The 16,786-nt window shown below is 38.2% G+C and overlaps 3 protein-coding genes and 1 long non-coding RNA gene across 9 annotated transcripts; 3 read left to right on the top strand and 1 right to left on the bottom strand.

Moving 5' to 3' along the window:
* Positions 1-861: 861 nt before the first annotated feature.
* LOC117792376 lies at positions 862-4,253 on the top strand. Of its 5 annotated transcripts, XM_034632500.1 has the most exons (4): positions 864-1,401; positions 2,893-3,047; positions 3,126-3,339; positions 4,000-4,253. In XM_034632500.1, the coding sequence occupies exons 1-3, from the start codon at positions 1,295-1,297 to the stop codon at positions 3,311-3,313; spliced, it is 450 nt and encodes a 149-aa protein (XP_034488391.1). In that variant the 5' UTR covers positions 864-1,294; the 3' UTR covers positions 3,314-3,339; positions 4,000-4,253. The 5 variants fall into 5 exon arrangements, with proteins under 5 accessions (XP_034488390.1, XP_034488389.1, XP_034488387.1 ...); XM_034632499.1 differs by having other exon boundaries at positions 862-1,401; positions 2,893-3,339; positions 4,115-4,253; XM_034632498.1 differs by having other exon boundaries at positions 862-1,401; positions 2,893-3,339; positions 4,091-4,253.
* On the top strand, positions 1,418-2,329 carry LOC117792380. Its single transcript, XR_004618168.1, has 2 exons — positions 1,418-1,936; positions 1,992-2,329. It is a non-coding gene; the product is annotated as an uncharacterized LOC117792380 (long non-coding RNA).
* LOC117792374 (alpha-protein kinase 1) lies at positions 4,247-8,910 on the bottom strand. Its single transcript, XM_034632493.1, has 6 exons — positions 8,421-8,910; positions 7,955-8,352; positions 7,173-7,896; positions 5,410-6,752; positions 5,113-5,290; positions 4,247-5,047 (listed from the first exon to the last, which is right to left on the bottom strand). Exons 1-6 carry the CDS (start codon positions 8,559-8,561, stop codon positions 4,790-4,792), a joined length of 3,042 nt encoding a protein of 1,013 aa, XP_034488384.1. The 5' UTR covers positions 8,562-8,910; the 3' UTR covers positions 4,247-4,789.
* Positions 8,911-9,403: 493 nt separating this feature from the next.
* On the top strand, positions 9,404-11,574 carry LOC117792375 (serine/arginine-rich splicing factor 1). 2 transcript variants are annotated; one of them, XM_034632495.1, is made up of 5 exons: positions 9,404-9,659; positions 9,776-10,145; positions 10,224-10,324; positions 10,434-10,517; positions 10,588-11,574. In XM_034632495.1, exons 1-5 carry the CDS (start codon positions 9,496-9,498, stop codon positions 10,595-10,597), a joined length of 729 nt encoding a protein of 242 aa, XP_034488386.1. In that variant the 5' UTR covers positions 9,404-9,495; the 3' UTR covers positions 10,598-11,574. The 2 variants fall into 2 exon arrangements, with proteins under 2 accessions (XP_034488386.1, XP_034488385.1); XM_034632494.1 differs by having other exon boundaries at positions 9,407-9,659; positions 10,434-11,570.
* The last annotated feature ends 5,212 nt before the right edge of the window (positions 11,575-16,786 follow it).

The raw sequence follows: 16,786 nt of genomic DNA, 5'->3' as shown, positions 1-16,786 counted from the left end.
TGCAAGCAACTTCTATTATTTTAAATCCAGAGTTGAAAAAATTTTGCAGTATTTTGAAAACTTTTGCAGAGTTTTTCGTATTTAATTAAATTTAACTTAGTTACACAGCTTGGCCCCTGAGACACAACAAACTCCCAGCATTCATAAAAAAATTTGCAAAGATTGATCAATATTTTTTTAACGAGCCAGAAAGTATACTACAAAATTAAAGAAAATTGTTGAATTGTTTTATCATACAGATTTTATGTATACTATCCTGGTTACCGGTCTACTTTGAAAACTGAAAACTTATTGATGAAAAATTGTAATTTTTAGCAAATTTTGAAAGACGTTATTTGAATTATGGGCTTCGCCAAAAATTTCATATTCGGTAAGCAATTCTCGACAACATTATAATGTTTGCTTAATTTAAATGTTTAAACAGCTTTCCCGAAAAGCTAACCAAATGTTAATGATCCCTGCGAAATTCATTATTTAAACTTTATTTTACTTTTTGACCTATTCGTTTTTTAAATAATGTAATATATTTTAAAGTCAACCATTAAATTCAAAAATATATAATTGTAAATTGAGGTTAATAAAAGGGGATATGACTGGGATATGACTATTGAAAACATTTTATTTGATTTATAAGGGTTAAGGAAAACGCAGAAAAATTCAGTCGGGTCAATAAGAGCAGAATTCAAAATAAATGTTGAATGAAAAATAAAAACTTTTGCAGAAGGTCAATGTGTTTCAAAAGTAAATGCGTACATGGAAAGAGAGTAGGCATTATTCGGCCTGCTGATGGTTTTGACTTTCTGCGCTGCTTTGGGAACAGCCGAAAAAGTTCTCGCCAGTATTGAGTCACTCAGACTGTCGGAAACAACGCGCTCGGTTGTGTCTCGCCGCCTTATTCAGGTTATACAAATACATGTACGTAGAGCAATTCGCGAATACGAGTATGCACTTCGTTGCCAGCGCAAAGTACCTTATCCGTGACGTAGTTGTGTGATCTTTGACACGAAATTTACAGTAAGAACGTCGGATTTTGATTACAATTGAACAGTATTATTCACGCAAGCAAACTGTAAAGAACTCTCTCAAGGTATTTGCCGCTCGGAGATTGTAACCGTGGGCAACCCATCAACAAGAACATCGAGAAACCAAAGCAAAGCAAAATATTGTTTACAATTTGTTCAATGAAATTTGCAATTTATTGCAAGAATTTTGTGTTATTTAAATTTGTGTCGGTCTAACTGCTAAAACGTGTTCGCCAGTCTATTTTTAAACATATTCGAAGCGAAAATATAAAATGTCTGGTTTAAAATTCCTGGTGGTGGTTCCAACAAACCCTGAGGCCGATGCAGACAGGATGACGAAATTTCTGATACATGGAAGCTTGCTTCAGGAGCCCCAGCAGTAAGTTAACTAACATAAGAATAAAAAACGTTTAAGAAAATCGATGATGTGCCATTAAAGCCCCTATGTCAGCTACTTTGCTTCTTAGAAAACGAAAGCTATTTACACGAATTTTGCGTGCAACAATTTTTAGAAGCTTTTAAAAAAAATTATGCGAAAACGAATTATGAGACACAACTGGGTGTGCCTTGAAAATTTTTAGTGGAAAAACTAAGAATTTAAGAATATGTATAAGTTTTCCTTATCATAAGTGTAGCATTTTAAAATTTAATTGGGCTTATCAGCCAGTTTTATTTGGGATTCAATTAAGATATCGCAATCAGGTGAAACGTAGACACTTAAAATCACTTTTGGCATTTCTATATCAGATCAGTTTCCTTCATCAATGACATCATCAACTCAAAATTAAAGCAACAGACACGCGTTGAAGATGCCGCTAAATTGCCGACAAGTGCGACGCCGAGAGACAATAACAAAAACAGAAAAAAATGCAAAACAGAAATAAAAAGAGAAAAGTATGCGAACAGAACAGATGGTAAATCAACAGGTCGTAAATAAATAAGCAAGAATTAATCTCGCCCATTCTTCAGCTGGATGGTCACTGAACAAATGATGTCAATAAATCACAATTCTTTCAGTTTCTTAGGTAATTTAATAATGGTCAAAGCTTGTGTATTTTCTATTATTCGGATCCGGCTTCGTGCTGTAAGACTTCACGTTCAATTTATTTATTTACAAGACCAAACTGATATCGTTATCGTTTCATGATAATAACAAGACATTAATAGCTCATGCGAAAAGTCCATTGTTGAGTATCAATGCAGTTGGATTGATAAGGTCTTCAGATATATGACTAACATTTGCAAACAATCTACTTAAACTACTGCCATAGATAACAATCTTCCACATAACTTACATTGTAAGCAAATAGACATTATTCGCGGGAAAAGATAAAGCTAAAGGTCCATCTGATTCATTTGAAAATTATAGAAATTTTTTTTTATCAGCACTTTGTTGTCCACTTCAAGTTGGAGGATCTTAGATTCAATTGCAGTCACAATTTTTACCAAGAATTTAGTTAACAATTTCTCCTTAGTACATCTACTTAATTTATTATCTACGGTGGTAATTGTAAACTTAATAGACTTGTGGGGATATCCCTTACAAAGATCACGTAGATGAAAAAAGCTAAATTTAGATATTTCGGAAACAATTGATCAACTCCTAACGTTGAATACCAATTAGCACAAATGTTTGAGCAATGAATCACGTTCGAAAATTATAAATACCGGTTAGAAACAATATATAAGTTTGCACGCTTATCACACCCACGATTAATGGTTTGGTCAGACATGTGCCAGCTTCCCAGTGACTCGGCAGTTTAAAATATATTTCACACCTGCTCCTAAACGTTGCACGCATAAAATACTCGAATAAACATTTTATTGATGTTTATTGCTATTAATTAATTGTTTATTCATTTTATTGCAGATTCTCCATTAATTTTGTGAACAGTCCCAGTTGCACGGACAATATAACATATCATTTCAAAGTCAAGATTCCCGAGCAAATGATTGTCGAGAATTACAAGAGCGACGGCGAGTGGAGCGCATCGCATCAAGAGAAATATTTGAATATATTCGATGGTAATACCGATAAAAAAATATCAGATACCCCTAGTATTAAAAACGGTATTGATGCCGTACTTAACTATTCGTCCACAGAAACGGCGTTTTCACTTATGTTTCAATTAGACCGCGCTAATTCAACCATTGACGTATATCAAGTGCGGGGAAATGGTCACAACTTTGTTACCAAATATGAGACCCTGTTTTCCCTTTCAGAGATTCAGTCGATTCAAGTATGGGGTGATGTCAAGAAAATTAACCAGTTCTCCCTGAGTTACGATTGATTGGATATACAAAAATCAGTTTTAAGGTTAGCCTTACTTACTTTTCCACTGCAAGTTTCTTCTTTCTGGTGTTTTTTTATTCTTTATAGAAGTAGATTTATTGGTTTTTGGTTGGTTGATTGGTTCGATTTGTCATGTTCTGTTTGGCTTGGTTTGGTTTAGATTCGTTGTTTTTTAATTTATATTTGTTCTGCTCTTCATCTAACAATGTATTCGCACTAAGTTACTTGGCACGATTCACGATCCTCAATAAAACTTCAATTTCACGATCATTCAGTTTGCAGCTTACTTTGAAGTATAAATCGACCTGACCGTATGCTACGCTTTTTTGCACTCGTCGACGAAAATTTTCCTGTTAAGCATGTGCATCATTAAACCGTTTCCGGTGCCTTGAAGTAGTATTTAATAATATAGTTACTAATAGTATTAAGTTAATGTATGTATGTACTTTTATTTTGTTAAGTTAAGCCAAAGAATTTTTAATTTTTGTTTCCCATTGCTGAACTAGTTAAAAAAAAATTAGCATTTAATTTCCACATGTTGACATCCCACATCCCATTTGAAGTATTAAGTAAAAGCATACAGAAACTGCATTCATCGGCTTATGTTACAATCCTATACGAATTCCATTAAATGTTATTTATATTGCCAAATTTCTCTCAAATTTGTTTCATTAAAATTTTCAGATTGTTTTGCATACGTTTTCCCGAGAAACGTGCTTAAATTGCATCGCTGCTATACTAAGTATACATGTTAATGCATTCGATATAATTCTAGGAAAAGAAAATAATAAAAGGATAGCAACAAACTGTTTTTCTTCTCGACCACTTTATAGTTGCCTCACGAAACTTTGGATAAACATTGGGGCCTGCCTGCCATCTGTTGTACATCGTAACAAACTGAGCACTCGAAACAAATAAATGTACAATTCTATAAATTATACCATCGCACTCGCATTTATTTTAAATTTAATTTTTTGGTTTAATTTTTCAATTCGATCCCAACAGGTCGTTATTTTGTAATACAAATGCGTTTACAACTATTGTTCTTCTATATAAATATTTACAATAAAGTATGCTAATAAAATACAAATCTTAATCGGTGTACATGCTTAGTATATAGTATATATACTTTTAATATTGGCGATACATTTAATACATGTTGAATTAACAGAAAATGGACGATTAAAAGGAGATTGATTTGGAATACAGAATTTTAAAGAATAAAATAAATTGTGTATGTATAATAGCCAATTAAAATTGAACACCGAATATTGCAACTAATTGAAACACGAAAGTGAATCAACTAATAATTAAAAATATCAAAAACATAAAAAGGAAATAATTCTATGTCTTTGAGACACATTTAATTAAAATACGAGAGTTTGTAACAAAACTGGCAAGGACGAGAATCAAAATGAAACTAAAAAAAGACTAGAAAAGGATTCGAGCTTTAAGTTCAACTTAATTTTAGTGTCTACTTTTCAAGTTTACAAACTATTTGGTTTGCAGGACCGCTGGAGTTTTGAAATTGTGAAAAACCCAGTTGAACAAAGTTTGCTAGAGATGATTGCATAGTAGAATCGGATGCTTGAGTAATTGTTATGGTGCTCCCATCCAGATCCACGTGCATTATTTGAGGCTGATGTTGTTGTTGAATTTGCATTTGTGTCTGCGCAGGCTGTGTTTGAGTTTGAGGAGTTGCAGTTTCTGCTGACTTCACCTCATATATATCCTAAAAATTACAAAGAGAATAAATGTAAGTCGTTCGAGTTAAAAAATAAATTTGTTTGAAATTACTTGTGCCTTGGCAGTTTGATGACTTCCTCCTGCTGGCTGTGTGGTTGGTGCTCCATTATCAAGACGTGATTTCTTGTGCATCTCGCGATGCTTCTCATAATGCTGCTTGGATGCAAAGTTTTTATTGCAAATTTCACAGCTGTGCAGTCGAGTCTCGCCAGGCTGTGCGCTATGTGTGCTGAGAAAAGAAGTAATGTTTGTAAATTAAAGTTTGTTTCGGCTTGATAAAAACGTAGACTTATAAACTGTACCGCAAGCGAAACGGAAACAGGAAGAATCCATATAATTTCCACTTACCGTTTATGCTTGTTGAGATTATCCTTGCGCGAAAAGGGCTTCTTGCAATCCTCGCAGGTGAACATTTTCTGGCCAGAGTGAGAGACCAGATGACGAGACAGGTGCTCCTTGCGACTGAAAGCCTTATCACAGCCTTCTTCTGAACATTTAAAGGGACGGAGACCTGCGTGGAGTTTCACATGTTGTGTGAGATGCTCCTTCTTCTTGAACTCGCGTCGGCAGGTGGGACAGGTAAGTGCACTAGCTGGTGTCGCTGCGGGCGTGTCACTGGCCAAAGTGCTAGTCTCCTGTTGTTGCAGCTGCTGCTGCTGTTGAGGCGTTGTCGTCGTTTGTTGCGAGGGCACAGGCAGAATCTGTTGCTGCGGACGTGCGGTCTTTAATCTCTGATTCACTGGTTGCTCTGGCGGCTTGCGATTAATTTTTCTTTGGTTTGCAATACTTGTGACTACATTCGTTGCCACTGGCTGTGGCAGCTGTTGCATTGCCAGAGCTGGCGGTGGTGGAGGTTGTGGCTTAGGTGCTGATGGAATTTGTGCAGGAGCTGCAACTTGTGGCGGTTTAGGCTCCGGTTTGGGCGGTGCTTGCGCTGAGATGCGACTGATGGTAATATTTTGTTTATTTAATACCGGCAATTTATTGCTCGTCCCAGACTGCTGTGGCTTGGTCAGCTTAGTGATAGTTGTGTTGGATGAAAGCCGTTGCAGTGCAGCCACATTGTTTGACGCTGCCGTTGGCTGCTTCACCAGCCCCACTCGCTTGTTGTACTCCGTGTTGGCATTGTTATTGGAAGCAGCAGCAGTAGCAGCTACTGCACCGATTGAAGTAACATTTGGCGGTGTGGCTTTAAATTTAACCTGCTGCTGAGGTTGCTGCCGCGGCGAAGGTGTCTTGAACTTGACCGAAGCATCTGTGCTGCTGCTCGTTGGTGTGCTCGGCTCGGAGCTAACGTTTCTAATGATCAACTGGGAATTAATCGGATTTGAGCGCGGAGATCTAATGATTTGCTGTGAAGTCACTTGTGCTGTAGTAGGCGGCAATTGTTGCGGTTGATGTTGCTGATGTTGCTGCTGTTGTGGTTGATGTTGCTGCTGTTGTTGTGATTGATGTTGCTGTTGTTGTGGTGATTGATGTTGCTGTTGTTGTGGTTGATGTTGTTGCGGTTGCTGCTGTTGTTGTAGTTGTGACTGTGGAACAAGGAATTGATTTTGTTGCATTGTCGACGCTGATTGAAAGGATGTCGCATTGCCGAGAGTCTGTGGCGTCAACTGCAAAGTAGCTGGAATGGAAGTCGGCGTTAGTTGCATAATAGGCTGACCATCCGCAGTGGCTAATTGGGGCTGCAGCTGCAAATTGTGTAAAAATGAGAAGAGAATCGTTAAAAAAAAATGAACAAGTATATAATATATTTTGTGATATAATAAATTATTAGTTAAGTTTGAACAATATTTAAATTGTATGCATTCCAAAAGAGTTTTAAAGTTGCAACAATTTATTAAGAGCACTTTAAAATATATAAAGTTAGCTTACATGTCACTATTTATTATTTGATTTAGACTTTTAAAATGAATAAAACAAAACCAAACAAACTTATAGGATATAATAATACAAATACAAATAATAATACAAATATTTATAATTTTAACAGTCAAAAGCGTAAATAAAATGGACAAGATCATAAATTATTTTCTTGAGTATCACAATCTACATTGCTAGATCCTTATTAACATATTGAAAATTAAATATATATTATAACTGAGTCTCACCTTCATTTGCACTTGGTACGTGGTGGGCAGTACCAGATTCTTGGTGTCTATATGCGCCACAATCTGCTGGTCAGAGTTCTCATCACGAATGGTAATTGGTAAGAAGCATTTGTTAGGCGAGAGCATATTGGATGCACCATTGCCACCGACAACCTGAGTGCCAGTCAGGCTGGAGAGTAAAGCTGCAGCATTAAACTGCTGTGGTTGCTGGACAGCTGTTGCATTACTGGCAGTTCCACTACCACCAGGCAGAAGTTGCAATTGAATTTGGGGCTGTGCTCCACTGATGCCGCCAAACTGTTGCAAACTACCAGCAAATTGTGGAGCTGCCGCAGGTGACGACAGCACAAAGTTCAGTTTAGGTTTCTTGTCAGCGGATCCCATGCCGTCATCGGCACAACTAGTAAACTGCGACTGCGACTGAGCCTGCAGCTGTTGAAGCTGCTGCAAGAGCGCCTGTTGTTGTAGCAATACATTGAGCTCATTAAGCTGTTGCGGTTGCAACTGTATTTGTGCTGCGGGAGCGGACACTGCTGTTAATGTTTGCGCCGACAACTGTTGCTGTTGTTGTGGCTGATGCTGTTGCTGCTGCTGTTGATGATGTTGCTGCTGCTGTTTGCCGTTGGTCACAGAACTCGTACCAGGTGAGCTGTTTACGTTGTCCTTCTTCCCCAGCGGCGTGATTTTTATGTCGGGCTTGAGACGTATAAACTCCTCCAGGGTGCTGCAAAGTGATAATTCACACTTGTAAATAAACTTATTAAATTAAGAGCAACACTTACTTTTGTTTCTCACTCTTGACTTCCTGCTGGGGAGGTGGAGGGGGAGGAAGCTGCGGATGAGCCTGCACGTGACTGTCAACAGTAATTGTGTATTGCTGCTGTTGCTGGAGAGGCTGCTGCTGAACCTGCATGCCAACTGCCTGGATGATGCTGCTCAGCAGATCGTTGGGCTGGTTGCTGCTTTGGGTGGCAGTGCCTACCACGTTAAGACTCTTGCCAGCGTCATTGATCGCATCTTTGATGAACACTTTATCCTCGGTCTGCAGTGTGCGATGATTGAGCCAATTGCTAAGTATTGTCTGCGAGTTTTTCGAAATATTTCGCATCTCGTACATTTGTTCCACTTGGTGGGCACACTGGGCACAGACTACCTTGGGCAGACGGTCCTTCTCATCAATCTGTGAAATTACAATGTAAGTAGGTAATTTGGTTTATAATTGCATTGAAATTAGCAATCAATACTCACTTGCACTGGAAGACACTCCGAAATTTTATGACTGAGATTTTTGGCGCGACCATCGGGTGAATAAATGTTAATCTTCTGCTCACTGCTAGCCGTGCAGATGCGGCACAGATCCCAAAAGTTAATGCAGCGCACATTGGACATTTTGGACAAGCACTGGGCATAAATTTAGTTCACTTACAAAATTGTTAACAGTTGCAATTCCCGCGTTCGCACTTTGTTTATATACACACACACAAGACTCACACAAACAAACACACACAAATGTTCAAGGCTGTTGTCTGCTAGCTGAAAGAATCAACAAACTTTAGAAGCTCCCGCCTAAATAACTATTGCACAGTTTTAATCACGTCCATAATTTCACACTTGTTGTGTTAACTTTTTCGCTTATCTCCAGCTAAAACTTTGCACATTTTCATTTTTATTTTGCAACAAAAAGTTGTTTTGTAAAATCAGACGCCGCAGTACCATGAGCACTGTTGCCAACTTAGCTATTTTATAGCTAGTTCTGGCGGTTTTCAGAAATCGCTAGTTATAAAAATTTCAAAATTGCTATTATTTGGAAATCTAGCTATTTTAAATATACTTTTGTTATCAATAATTTTGATGAAACTGTGCAAAAGTGCCCACGACAACAAATTTAAATGCTTTCCCGCCAGAAACAGCTTTTGCTCCCTCTAAAATCTTGGCAGCACTGGTGTGGCCCAAAGGCTGCTACACGGTTCAAGGGCTGCCACCCCAGGAAAAGAAATTTAATTCTAAAAATAATTTAAAAAATTTGAGAAAATTCTAACAAACACTCCGCAAAAGCTTTAAAAAAACTAGCTTCAAAATTAAGAAAATTTAAGAAAGGTACATTTATTCAATGTACATTTATTCAGTAATGTACCTATTTTTTTAGGTAAGAAAACATATTGACAATTTTTACTGGGTGGCAACTTCTAAGAAATTGGCAGCACTGGTAGACATTTATGTATATGTGTAGTTCATTTGTGTGCGTAATTGCGTGACGGCAGAAGTTCTGAAAAAAATAAAATTATTTTTAATTTCTGATTTTAAGCGCTAGAAATATTAAAAGATGGGCTCTCGCAACGAATGTCGCATTTATGTTGGAAACTTACCCCCAGATATTCGCACCAAAGATATCCAGGATCTGTTTCACAAGTTTGGCAAAGTCACATTTGTCGATTTGAAGAATCGGCGTGGTCCGCCATTTGCATTTGTCGAATTCGAAGACGCGCGGTGAGTAATAAAAACTTGTAATGTACACATACATACATGTATACACAAAGCACCCCCATCAATACACTCGCATTTGGAGCAAAGATAATAAACAGTTTATTATTGGCGGCATGTAGCGATGCGGATGATGCGGTTAAGGCTCGTGATGGCTACGACTATGACGGTTATCGCCTTCGCGTCGAGTTTCCACGAGGTGGCGGTCCGGGCAGCTACCGCGGCAACAATCGCAACGATCGCAGTCGCGACGGCGGCGGACGCATGGGTGGCCGTGGACCACCAGCTAAGCGCTCACAGTACCGCGTCATGGTAACGGGCTTACCCGGATCCGGATCGTGGCAGGACCTTAAGGATCACATGCGCGAGGCAGGCGATGTGTGCTTTGCTGACACTTACAAGGATGGCTCTGGCGTAGTGGAGTTCTTGCGTCACGAGGACATGAAGTATGCCATCAAGAAGTTGGATGACTCGCGTTTCCGTTCACATGAGGTCAGTATTACCGAGATATGGAATGATTAATGCTTTCAGAACAATGACTGAACCTTGTCTACTGTTTTTTTTTTTCAGGGCGAGGTCGCCTACATACGGGTGCGTGAGGATAGCGGCGATAATGAACGCGGAGGTGGAGGAGGAGGCGGCGGCGGTGGCAGTCGTGATTATCGCGATAGGTAAGACGAAGTCCTTTCAATTAGGGAGCATTATCTTTCCTTTGAATTAATTATAAAAGATATTTAGTTGAGATGTTGTATTATCAGTAATCAAACTTATTGTTTACAGGTCACGTTCAAGGTCGTTCTCATCGCGACCTCGTCGCCGCGGCACACCAACATATTCCCCGGTGCGTCGTCAATCCTATTCCAGGTCTCGCTCACGCTCTAATTACTAAATTACACAATCATTATCCATTAATCTTAATATTTCTTACGAGCAGGACAAATTAGGAAAAGCAAGCTAAACTATCAAGACACAACCCCGCCCCCATTTAAAAAAATACTTATACTTACCGTTTGTTTAATCATACAAACTGATTGTGAGAAGATCGCTCGATCAGTGAAATATCAAGAAAACTTTAAATCCAGACTGGAGAAATCCAAATGCGAATCAAAAAATTAGAGAAACCAACAACAAACACTTGCTTTACTCTCAGTGCAGAGATATTCTTTTAAATTATTATTTAATGCATTCAAAAACAAATACAAATACACATTTGACAAATTAATTTTTAACGATATAATTATAATGGTAGGAAAGGTTGCTTAGCCATTCCTTATTTTAAACATTTGGTTGCATTCAGAAAGCATAATTTATCAGAATTTATCTCACATACCTGCAAGCTTAACAACAAGAGAAACCCACATTTATTAAGAATAAATATATGTAAATGTAAACAAAAACAAAAATGAACACAATTTTCTGTGAAGAACATTTATACAAATTATTAATATTTCATTTTATTTTTCTTCTCTTCCCCATTTTTGCGCGTTTATGTTTGGAGTATAATGAGGATTGTTGGAGAAGGAGGAAGGATAAGGATGAGGATGAGGAGGAAGAGGAAGGATAATTTTGATAATGATGGTGAAGTGGAGTGTTATGTGGATTTGCAGTAAATTAGTGTGGTAGCAGGATATTTGCAAAGCATAATTGTCTTAAAAAAAAAAAACTTATCAGGAATCAAAAGGATTTGGATATTAGGAATCATAAAAGGATTTGGATATTAGGAAGTTTCATTCATCTTTACATGAATGAAATGTTAAACGCTAGGACAACGTGGGATGCAGTTTCCCCATGGCACTCGGAGGAGGACATGATTCTGATTCTAATCTCCTTTGCTCTTACTATTCGGAACCCCTTCGGTGCTTCGTTACATCTTTTGGGTTTGTGTGTTTTCGATTCGGATTAAAGTCATTTTGTGGGTAAAATATAAAAAAAAGATCGTGAATGATGATAATGTGGAGGATGATGAACGTGTGCACTTGGACAGGATTTGCAAGGATTTTTGGAAACACAACCCTTCGCGCTTCACTTCAGCATTCGTTTCACATCGGATTAGGAACTAAATTCGCATTTCACTACCCTTCGGATAACATTAACTCATCATATTTCGTGGCCTTCGCGCCCATATCTATGGAATTTCCGCATCATCCAACGTTGTCTTGCGCCCAACGCTGGATAGTGCCCGGTCCTTGTGATCTTCCTCTATCTCTCCTTGTGGTATGTTCGATTTATGCGATCTAGCAACTGTTTTGAGTTTATTTACCAGTTTACGTTTTACATAAGCCAAATATTTGAAAATTTAACACTTGTCGTCTTAATTGGTGTTGCTTATGGCGACTAATTTAGGCACATGCTTTATATATATATACTTAAGTATGTATTATATATACGATAATGCCAGAAAACTGTTGCCATATGCCATATGTGTATTTGTTTGATTTTGCCCATGTTTTGACTAGAAACACAAGCCCAAAATATAGCCTTAACATTTTGCATGAGGTTTATTTTTATCCAAACATAAAAGTAAATAGTATACTCTCAAATAATCAGCGCAGAGAACAAGGCATAAACAAATTAAGAGCCCGTGAAATCAATTCGATACAAATGCTAAGTTCTCTTTGCTCACATTTTATACCTTAACTAACTATAAAATACACATTCATAGTTTTAAATTCATATATTTTTGAAACTTAATAAATCACAAAAACTACAATGCGTTATGTTGTTTTAACTCTTGAGGTGGAAATTCTTCTGTAGGCCTTTTGAAGCCAATAAAGATAATGGAAAAAACTACCAGGCCTCGAATGCAAGAACTTTATAAAACAAAATTTGCAGAGAATCTTGCGGACTATAAGATTTATATTTTGTTCGACTAATTCAAATTTGAAAAGAAATGCTTAACAGAGTTTGTACTCTGTTAACAGAATGCATAAGATATCGATGCTATCGATATAATTAAGAACATGGGCATATATCGATAATAATGGCGCGAAAGTCCAAATGTTTTCAATATATTAACTAGCACGCGATAAGCACCACAATTAGTGCAAAGTTTGATAAAACGCTGCGGACTCGTTTGTAACCCCGTGAATAAACGTACCCAAAAGTTGCAAGCTACATTACAGTGCTAAAACAGTGGATTCTGTTATACTCGTATGGCTCTGTTATCATTTAAAAAAGACAATTTAATTAAATAAAATCTAAGCAATAGTCGCTGATAAACTTTAATAAATCGAATTGTTATTCATATTATTTCAAAATAATATTATATTTAAAATTGTCGTATTTAAATTAATGTTATGTTGTTAATAATGTAGTTCTCACTGTTATTAACAGAAAAATGTTAGATACCTTTGTTGTTTTGCTGTGTGTGTTTATTGCGGGCAGTCGAAAGCAAAACATCGGACATAGCGGTTGTGACGCGGGCATTTGCAACGTGTTGAGCCCAAACATAAATACGTTTTCTTCCCGCGGTCATAAAACAACAACAACGAGTGCTATAAGGTAGCAGAAAGTGCGCCAAAACACAGAAATACGAGTGATTAGTGTGCAAATCGGTTAACAAATTGCCCGTCATTTTGCCCACGCGGACAACAGGCCACTGACAATTGTCAATGCTCGTTTGCTATCCAAATAAATGCATTCACAATTGCCGCGGGCTTTTCAAATTCCACTTGTTATTAATAACGTAAAGTGCATTGGTGCGACGCGGCGTGTGGGCGGCCGGCAACTCGAAACGGATGAGCAGTGGGATTGAAACTGGAAGTGGAGGTGGAATCTTCGCTTTGGGAATCATCGTTTGATTTGCCTTTTTGGCTGCCGACCTTATCAACATAGGCGGCATTGTTGTTTTATAAACTCGCTCATTGATTGAATGATTTATGGCTCGATCGTGTATTTTATTACTCCATTCAACGGGTTAATTGAGTTTATGATTTCCATTAACATTTCAGGCTTTAAGATAAATAAACTCTAAGAAATCAATAAAAGTGGTCTTTAAAGACACAGTGAATAACACAAAGAAGACGAGTTATTCACTCTAACTGAATGAAAACAAATACTTACTTAAATACAACAAGGCCGAAATAAAGCAACTGGGAAGCAAGATAAAAAAAGTGAGTATTGTTTTTTTTTTAGGTTCACAATTGTCTGTCAGATCTGTTAGCGGCTACCGATTAATAATACTCTAAGAATGACACTTGGGTGTCTTGAGTGTGGTTGTAACTCGATATGGGAGACTTGTGGATGCGGTTGTTGCATCCTTGTTGCAAGATCAACACAATCGCCGGCATGTCTACCTACCAAGTGCCTTTATTTTACCTGATCCCTTTCTCCCTCTCTCTCTCTCTCTCTCTCTCTCTTCCGTTTTGTCTCACTGTGTTGCTCTTTTACTGCTTCGATTTGTGTGTGTGGCCATTTTCGTAGCCTCGTCTTTCTCCGTTCCGTCCCTTATCTAACTTGTCCATCTGCGATCCGTGCTTTTCCGGCGTGTTAATCTTTTGTTGTTATGAGATGCTTATCGCGCCCATGCTGTAGGTCTCTACCAGCTCAGCTAAACTGTTTGTCATTGCGACAGGTGCGTCTCTCTGTCTCTGCCTCGGCCTCGGCCAAATAACACAACTTTTGTGCCAATGCGGCAATGCTTCGCCTTGACTCTTACTCTGAGCTGCCTCCTCCTACTCCCCCTTCCCCTTCTTCTCTCTCTCTTCGTTCATTGAAATGTCAGAGTTCATTTGTGCGAATGATTGACGGGCAGCTGTCCTAAATGCGAACCCGGACCCGGACCGCAGAACCCCTTTAGAAGGCAATGAAGCGCAGCGCGTACGCAATTTATGTTAATTGCTCTTCTGTACTAACCATTTAGCTAGTCGGGGTACATTGGCACTATTACAAAGTTCGTTGCAAATGCATAAATGTACATTTAAGCACTAGTTAAGACTAAACTTTGTTATCTAACTTATTAAAAGCTTTTTTTGAAATTTAATACATTTGTATTCTATCTCTATTACCTTAGAATTTGAATATTTGTTCTTTATTTCATAAGGCTATTATTAATTGAATTAAAGGTATAGTTATTAATATAATTGTAGCGCATAGAAACTTCGGCTAGGTTTCTTTATTACTATTTATATAATTTTGTTACGCTCTCGCATTTCCTTAGGGGTAAATACCAACGTATTTAATTACACACTTTTTACTTTTCACGCTGCAAGTAACTCAACCGTGGTCGGGAAGTCAGACTCTAAGCCATACCCATACCCATACCCAGACCGAGGCCCGACCCATAGAGGAGCCTGGCAACAGCTTTTCCGGCTAGTCTGCGGCCTGTCGCAATGGCAACAAGTTGTAAGAGACCCGCCAGGCTGTCTAATTGTTTTGACTGGAGAAATTTCTCTAGGCCTTTTTTGGATAGTGCTTATCGTGGTAGACGAGGTGTGCCTGAAAACGTTGTAACTGGTTTTTTTTTCTTCAACATACTCTGTCTGAAATTGAGAATTTGGCCAGCTGCGAGTAACACTGTCTGACTGTCTCACATTTAGGGGCCTACTACCGTTCGAACTTTTACCACAATCAGCTTTCGAGAACTGATTGAATAAGCTAATGGATGAGTGAATACGAATGCGACTATCGACAAAAGATTTCTACAATCTGTTTGAGCTGGCAATCCATCAAAACTCAAACTGCACACACCTTAACCAACTCTTAATTGGCTAACAAGCGTAGCAGACGCCTCACATTTGCATTTCCTATTGGCCAATCCCCAGTTTGACTAAACTGCAATCATTAAGCAATAACAGCTAATACTCATATGAGTTTTATTATGCAGACTTGCTGACATTTAAATACACTCATAAAAGACGCGTTCTGGGCGCCGCTTAATTGCACGACCAGCGCGCGTTTCTGGAGCGACTTTAACCGGTTGCAAAAATACTCGTATTGTGTGACACTTTGTGAATGAATATTTAATTGAAGCCAGCTTGTTATATATTTTTATTGCAAGTGTTAATTAACATATGTATGCTTGCATATATTTACACACACTTTAGATGCTTGACTTGACAGCCACTAATTAGCTTCAAATCAATTTCAATTTTACTCGTTCTCGTCCATTTTTGCGCAGTCTGTCGCACATTTGATAAGGCAACCGCTATCTGGTTATATTTAAATTGCTTGGCACTGTTGGACTTTTACCCTATGATCCTAATGTCAACATTGTGGAAACTTCTTAAGTAACAGTCTTTGCTGATTTTCTCTGAGGAGTGTATTTATCACATTTAAAGATCTATATCTAGGCGCTAACACAGACGGACTGAAAGACATGGTTATATCGACTCGGCTGTTGCTGCTGATTAAGATTATATATACTTTATAGGCTCGGAGATGCCTTCTTCACCCACATACATGTATAAATAGTAACATATTCAAACACAACAATGAAATTTATTTAAATACTTTGTTTATGCCTAGCTGAACCTTATTTCATGAAAGCGGATCTCTGCTTAAATCGATTGTAAGTTCTTATATATATCGTAAATAATGCAAGTATAGTTAACAAATGGTGCACTTAAGTAATAGCATTTAAATTGTTCTCAGTAATAATGGCAACAATACCATCGACGTGTGCCCCAAGAAACAAATTGTAGCCCACTTTTTTGCATGCAATTTTGTTGGCTATCCCAACGGCAGTAGGCGCGTTTTAAAACGCGGCAAAAAATCGCGCAACACATTAATGAAGATTACGCGCGGCACAATAGGGACAATAGGTCCAGCAGTGAGCGAGGTTGGTGGTGTGTGGTGCAGAGATGGGGTTGGTATATAATTATATATGTATATAAATACTCGTAATTGCAGTGGCTATTAAAATAATTCAACTCGTCGCGGTAATGGGTCTGCGCCGGCGCGCCATCATGGGGGAGGGAAGATTAGTTGCCAACGGGGGATTAACATAATTTTTGCTAATATTTTGAGCAGACCAACCAGCATAATGCGCTTAGAAATGTGAATAAAGGCGGCATTAACCTGAATGACCGCACCAGCTGCAGCGGATTGCGAGTATATAGGCTTAGAATAAGACTGAGATTCAGGCTGAGGTGCATAGTCTGCGGATTCGGATGCGGATTCCAGCTGCATGATGA

The sequence above is a fragment of the Drosophila innubila genome, assembly GCF_004354385.1.
Source record: "Drosophila innubila isolate TH190305 chromosome 3R unlocalized genomic scaffold, UK_Dinn_1.0 2_E_3R, whole genome shotgun sequence".
NCBI classification, from domain to species: Eukaryota; Metazoa; Arthropoda; class Insecta; order Diptera; family Drosophilidae; genus Drosophila; species Drosophila innubila.
The sequence above is the reverse complement of the archived record's forward strand: the minus strand, read 5'-3'. Positions and strand labels throughout refer to the sequence as shown.